This window comes from Sinocyclocheilus rhinocerous, unplaced genomic scaffold (genome assembly GCF_001515625.1).
Source record: "Sinocyclocheilus rhinocerous isolate Xijiao unplaced genomic scaffold, SAMN03320098_v1.1 scaffold77, whole genome shotgun sequence".
Taxonomy (NCBI): Eukaryota; Metazoa; Chordata; class Actinopteri; order Cypriniformes; family Cyprinidae; genus Sinocyclocheilus; species Sinocyclocheilus rhinocerous.
This window is the reverse complement of record NW_015635045.1, coordinates 928,194-934,760: the sequence shown is the minus strand read 5'-3', so window position 1 is coordinate 934,760 and position 6,567 is coordinate 928,194. Positions and strand designations below refer to the sequence as shown.

The 6,567-nt window shown below is 39.5% G+C and overlaps 2 protein-coding genes across 7 annotated transcripts in view; both read right to left on the bottom strand.

Annotated features, from left to right (window-relative positions):
• The window catches only part of LOC107746377 (U2 snRNP-associated SURP motif-containing protein), a 14,309-nt gene extending 12,159 nt beyond the window's left edge, over window positions 1-2,150 (bottom strand). The window contains exons 1-5 of one of the 3 annotated variants that reach the window (XM_016560558.1): window positions 2,027-2,150; window positions 1,140-1,226; window positions 953-1,064; window positions 363-472; window positions 119-186 (exon numbers count right to left, since the gene is read on the bottom strand). In XM_016560558.1, the coding sequence (XP_016416044.1) occupies window positions 119-186; window positions 363-472; window positions 953-1,064; window positions 1,140-1,217 (368 nt within the window). In that variant the 5' untranslated portion in view covers window positions 1,218-1,226; window positions 2,027-2,150. Of the gene's footprint in view, window positions 1-118; window positions 187-362; window positions 473-952; window positions 1,065-1,139; window positions 1,227-1,699; window positions 1,980-2,026 lie in introns of those variants that run through there. The other 2 variants (XM_016560560.1, XM_016560559.1) reach the window with 2 other exon arrangements.
• Window positions 2,151-3,774: 1,624 nt separating this feature from the next.
• Window positions 3,775-6,567, bottom strand: part of LOC107746431 (H/ACA ribonucleoprotein complex subunit 1) — a 7,662-nt gene continuing 4,869 nt past the window's right edge. For 2 of the 4 annotated variants that reach the window (XM_016560650.1, XM_016560651.1), the window contains exons 6-9: window positions 4,964-5,016; window positions 4,766-4,837; window positions 4,541-4,664; window positions 3,775-4,360 (exon numbers count right to left, since the gene is read on the bottom strand). In XM_016560650.1, the coding sequence (XP_016416136.1) occupies window positions 3,833-4,360; window positions 4,541-4,664; window positions 4,766-4,837; window positions 4,964-5,016 (777 nt within the window). In that variant the 3' untranslated portion in view covers window positions 3,775-3,832. The remainder of the gene's footprint in view (window positions 4,361-4,540; window positions 4,665-4,765; window positions 4,838-4,963; window positions 5,017-6,567) is intronic. The other 2 variants (XM_016560652.1, XM_016560653.1) reach the window with 2 other exon arrangements.

The following is a 6,567-nucleotide window of genomic DNA, read 5'->3' as shown; positions in this document are numbered from 1 at the left end:
GGGAACTCTATCCATCAGTTGTTGATTGCTGAAAATATACAAGGATGAATCAATCACAGTAAAATCAATAACATGGATTTAGAAAACAGATGAAGTGAATTTTGAGAGAAGCACTGACTGTTTTAATTCCTCTTTAAAGAGCTCCAGATTACTCTTCTTCTTCTCCTCCACTTTCTTTTTAACGGTCTAGAATGGAAAAACAACAAAAACGTTAAGACTAATTATTGTATTTTGCATTATTGTATTTTGTGATTCATCTATGCGGATTATGGTGGTCTTCTCATCACGTTCCTTCTAACCCAGTCTTACCTCTTCAAAGGATATTAAGCTCATCTGACTACAGAAGACGGAAGGTCACTTACAGTTTTCTTAACTTCTGCAGGTTGAACAGGTGAGGTATTCTGATGTGGAGAAGTGAATTTAGAGGCGGGTCTGTAGAGTTTGCTCTTCTTCACCTCTGCGGATTCTTCCTCTGAGAAATGAACAACAACAAAAACATGCAATCATAACTCGCTCCTTCCTCCATTTTTTATCTAACAGCTTAGATTTATAGTTTATAGTATAGTAGCCCACAATTCAAATTCTAAACTTTTTCCTGCAAGCAACATATAAGCATTACACTAATACACAAAGTCAGCTTGGGCGGTTCAGCAAATCAGTAACCAGATCACTGGTTTATTGTGTCAAACTACAGAGATTTAGAAACACAGGTGTTTAAACACCCAAACAAAGAGACATTTAGTCACACTAGGGAACATATTTTATATTTCACTGAAACAGAAATTAGATTAGTTTCGTTATTGTAACTAAAACTACATCTACAACAAGTTGAAAAAGAGCTGAAATAAAATATTACTACTAGATAAAAATTGCAAAGGCAATATAAAACTGAATATAATAAAGGCTAATTCAAAATATTAATATATACTATAAGAAAAGCACAACAACTTACCTTTAGTTGCATTTACAATGCCTCCTCGTACAAATGTCTTCACTCCACTTTTGTCATTAGTGTCAAAAGAAGCTATAAATTCCTCAAAGACTTCAGCAGCTTTCTCTTCCTCCTGTTAACAGGGAGACAGAGAAATGTTGTACAAGACAACAACACAAAATAATCTTGGGCATCTCAAAGTGCTTACCTTTTTCTTCATTTCCTCTTGCTCTCTTTTTGTTAGCGTCCTCTTCACCGCCACAGATTTCCCTTTTTTGTCTGCCATGTCAACTTTCTAAAACACAGCAGAAATGTACTGCACTTAGATCACTGCAACAGTGCTGTTTATACAATCATGTAACCATTTATTCATGATTGGGGGACTACATATAATATATTTAAGAAGCAGCTACTCAAAAACATCTAGTCTGTGGGACAGGACCCTGCATACCTGACAAACAAAAGTGAAAGTACTTCACTTAATGACAAGACTTCTGAGAATAAGAACAATGTAATACTAGTAAATTGCCATTTTTCCACGTCTTGATCTAAACCGAAAGCGGGACAGCAGGATGCAGGACTTTGAAGATGCAAAGCAGCTTTAAAAGATGCTGGATTACAACATCAGCCCTGTTATGCCCACATTTGACTGCACAATAAGGCAGTGGTCCATATATCCTGTAAACACCTTGTTCGTATAAAATTCACGGCACGACTACAAGCACTGGCTGTATAAAGTTATAACATTATCTTTCAATACACATAGACCTGCTGGTGGTGATGTCTCCATGACTCTTTCTGCGACTGTCTCCAAACCTAGTGAGCTGCCTAAGTTACCTAGACAGCGTTCGTGAGCATCAGGGGCGCCGACAGACCCCCGAAAAGCCGTCTATGTGTGTAGCTCACCAGGCTAAAATAGACAGCCTGTGTGTGTAAGTTAGCGAACGGGCTAACGTCTCTAGTCCTCCTGGCCTCGTTCAAACCTCAGACAACCTTTTGTTGTCAACTATATTAACGCCGCTGGAGGACGCAATGAAGACATATCTGATGCTGCAACCAGTTGCACATCTGTAAACAATCTATATTGCGACTTACACAGCTCTTGCGTTGCAAATACGAAACCGTTCGTTTGTTGTTAATCCGCCATTTTGACTAGACTAGAAATGGAAATAGCGGAAAAGTGACGTCGCGTGATAAACACCAATCAGAGCTCAAAACGCCTTATTCTGCGACTGCAGCGGCTGTTTGAGTGAGAGTCTTTCGTCTATGGAGTCTCCAGTCGCTTGTCTGCTTTTGTATGTTTGCCTGGGAAGGTTAATGGTTAAACTACAGGTGCATCTCAATAAATTAGAATGTCGTGGAAAAGTTCATTTATTTCAGTAATTCAACTCAAATTGTGAAACTCGTGTATTAAATAAATTCAATGCACACAGACTGAAGTAGTTGAAGTCTTTGGTTCTTTTAATTGTGATGATTTTTTTTTTTTATTGGTCTTATGGAGTATTCTAATTTGTTGAGATAGTGAGTTGGTGGGTTTTTGTTAAATGTGAGCCAAAATCATCACAATTAAAAGAACCAAAGACTTAAACTACTTCAGTCTGTGTGCATTGAATTTATTTAATACACGAGTTGCACAATTTGAGTTGAATTACTGAAATAAATGAACTTTTCCACGACATTCTAATTTATTGAGATGCACCTGTATGTTTAGTGTAGCAAAACCATGGGTAATTTGTTGTTACCATGGTTTAACTATAGTAACTATGGCAATAAAATTAACAGTCTTCAAGAAGTGACCTGAGGTTAGTCATTGCAAAGTGAAGGATTTACTGTTAGCTTATATGAGGCCTTCAACCTGATGTTAATTTTGATAACATCATGTGAGACAAAACAACTAATGTGACAGAACATCATAGAATTCTTCCATTGTTAACACTTGCTCATGCTTGTGCTTGTTTTCTCACCAAAATGATGAAAGGGACTGACAACATGAGAACAATGATAATTTTTAATAATAAAAAAAATGCTGATCTTTTTTAATTAGATAAATAAGAAAACATTTAAAAAGTAACATCAAGAATAATGAAACATCTGGAATATACTGTATGTGTTAATAAATTGCCAGTTTTTATATTGGAAATTGGTGAATAGCACTTGGAACATGGCATAAAAATGTCTCAATATCCACTAAAGTAGCCAAAAGACTTTTGCATAAAGGGATAGTTTTACCCAAAAATGAAAATGTTGTCATCATTAACTCACTCACAGAAGACACTGTTAGAAACTTTGTCCATACAATGTAAATCATTGGTAGTCAAAATTGCTCACAGAACAAAAGAAGTCATACAGATTTGGAATGACATGAAAGTCAGTAAATTATGACAGAATTTTCATTTTTAGGTGAACTATCCCTTTAAGCAGCATGTCCAAATAAACAGACAGACATCACAAAATAATTCTTCAAAAAATAAACAATGTCCATTGTTTGGTGTTTATTGATATGATGATATCAAATGTAAACAACTTTTGATATATTTACATTTTTTTTAAAGTATAGGATTCAGTTTTTATCACTGACTTTACCTTCTAATGTCAGAATGCAAAACAGTATTTACACTGAATTTGAAGAGGCACTTCATTACCCTCTGAGGTACTTTTTAAAATTTTATTTTTTCATAACCTAAAAATGTAAAAACCTTCATCATATAACAATCAATAATTTAAATTTTCTTTTAGAAAGGAAATTTTTTTTGTTTGTACACTGCAATGAAACCCCCTTATTCCGCTGTCAGAAATGTTACAAATATTTAGTTGAATGACATCATGACATTAAATAGTGATGCACCAAAAATTTTTTTTTACCAAAACACTATTACTTCATAAAATTGGTTGTAATTGTAATCACTGAAGAGTTACTGTTCGATCGGCTCCTCTTGATCCTCCACTTCCTCTTCTCAAGCCTCTTCCTCCTCTTGCCACACCAACCCCTCCTCTTCCTCTGCCTCTGCCACCCCCCATAATGTTTCCTCTGCCTCTGCCATCCCCCATAAAGTTTCCTCTTCCTCTGCCTCTTCCACCACCCATAAAGTTTCCTCTTCCTCTGCCTCTGCCATCCCCCATAAAGTTTCCTCTTCCTCTGCCTCTTCCACCACCCATAAAGTTTCCTCTTCCTCTGCCTCTGCCATCCCCCATAAAGTTTCCTCTTCCTCTGCCTCTTCCACCACCCATAAAGTTTCCTCTTCCTCTGCCTCTTCCCCCACCTATGTTTCCTTGTCCTCTACCTCGTCCACCCCCAACAATGTTTCCTCTTCCTCCACCTCTTCCACCTCCTCCAACAGCTCCTCTTCCTCTTCCATCACCTCTTTCCCGGCCTCGTCCTTGCCCTCTTAACCTCAGGTCAGTGAAACGGTCATTAAGGTATACGGCAGTCTACAAAACAAAATAAAAACAGAGGCTCTAAAAGCTGAAGAGTTTAAGTTTAATCATCCAAGTTTACAAAAAAGAATACAATTTTGCTGTCTTGACACACGTAAGGCTAATAAAATGCAATAAATGTCTGACTCTCCCACCGTACTGGGTATACAGGCTCTGCTGGAAGGCTAAAGTCACCTGGTTAGTAGTTGCTTTGTAGTTAAATTGCAGAGGAATCCCCATAGATGACGAAGTACCGGCTCCTCTAGATGATCTGCCCCTTAACACTGCCCCACCCCTCCTAGTCTGATTAGATGTCTTCCTGATGGATTGAAAAGAGCGAGAGAGAGACAAAGAAAAGATAATCGAAGAGAAATGTATAACCAATGAATGAGAAGGAAGTGAGAAGGTTCATTTACTCACACAGCGACAGGTGCAGATTTTGCATTTGGCAGGGAAACTGTCAGCGTGGAGCCAGATGGTGCTGTTCTTCGACTTCAGTATGTGTGTGGATGTGGGTGTGACAAACACAGAGAGAAAACGAGTAAAGACAATTAGTTTACACACCTTGAGATTATGTTTTGGAATATAGAGTTATCTTCTTATGTAATTAAAACTCACCTTCTTATTGTCTGATACTTTTGTAGTTTCTCAGCCCTTTTTGTAGCGGAAAACTGAAGTAACAAAGACAGAACACAGAAGTGAAGGTCTAAAATATATTAAAGGGGTCATATGATTCGATTTCAAATTTTCCTTTCTCTTTGGAGTGTTACAAGCTCTTGGTGCATAAAGAAGATCTGTAAAGTTGCAAAGATTAAAGTCTCAAATCCAAAGAGATATTCTTTATAAAAGTTAAGAGTCAACCACGCCTACCTAAAACGGCTCATTCTAACACGCCCCCACGTCTACGTCACGATGTGGGAAGATTTGCATAACGCCGCCCAAATGTTCACGCAAAGAAAGAAGGTGTAACTTTTATTCTTGCTGTAGTATTGTTGTTGCCGCTGCCGCCATGTCGTGAAGGCGCTGTGTTTCGTTGTGAAAGCGAAACTACTTTGGTTGGCCTTCCAAAAGAGGACGATATCCGCTTCGTCATGCCTGGAGCTGATCCGTGCTGGTCGCTGAGGAAATACATCAACTTCGCGCTGTGGATCGCCGGATCGGCTTTCACCATGGACGAAGCAGAGTCCAGCCCGGGGTCGTCACATGTGGTTGCCGCAAGCCCGCCGGATGCTCCTTCGTCGAATCCGCCGGCCGCGCCGTTCGCAAGCCCGCCCGCCTCCGCTCACTCAAGCCGGCCTGCACTCACTCTAGCCCGCTGCCCTCCGCTCACTCTAGCACACCGTGTGTTTCATAGTGAAAGCGAAACTACTTTGTTTGGCCTTCCAAAAGAGGACACGACTAGAAATCAGTGGTTAAGTTGTATTTACAACACTGTTCCAGAACACTTCAACCCAAATATTCAGATGTGTCCAGCACATTTTATGGAGGACCGTTTCCTGATCCTGGTAGAGTAGACTACAATGCCGGCTGTTCTGACTCACAGACTGTAAGTACGTTTTTTATATTTAAAGAATTTGCCACTGACGATTCAAACACGAGTTTTGAGCAGTGTAGAGTAGCGCTTGTTGTTTGTCATTTCTCCGATCACAAATGCAGACATAGTTTTATGTTTACCAGTGCGATGCAACGCCTAAAAATACAGTATAAATCATTATAATCCGTAATTATGTCCCCACTGGATGCAACAAATGCCTCGTTTATAATGGGTTTTAATGTTTTTGTCTCGTCGCTCCGGCCGGACAGGGCATCATCACAGTATGGTGAGGGGCGTAACATTTCCGTCTCACGCTTGAGGTATTCGGCCAATCACAACGCACTGGATAGCTGGCCAATCAGAGCACACCTCGCTTTTCAGACCGATGAGCTTTGTAAAAATCAACGCGTTTCAGAAAAGCGGGGCATAGAGGAGAAACAATAATGTACAGTATGTGGAAAATAATGTGTTTTTTGAACCTTAAACCGCATAAACACATTTCATTACACCAAATACACAAAATAATGTTCTTTTTAAGTGACGTGACATGTGGCCAAGTATGGTGACCCATACTCGGAATTAGTGCTCTGCATTTACCCATCCAAAGTGCACACACACAGCAGTGAACACACACACACATCGTGAACACACACCCGGAGCAGTGGGCAGCCATTTACGCTGCAGCACC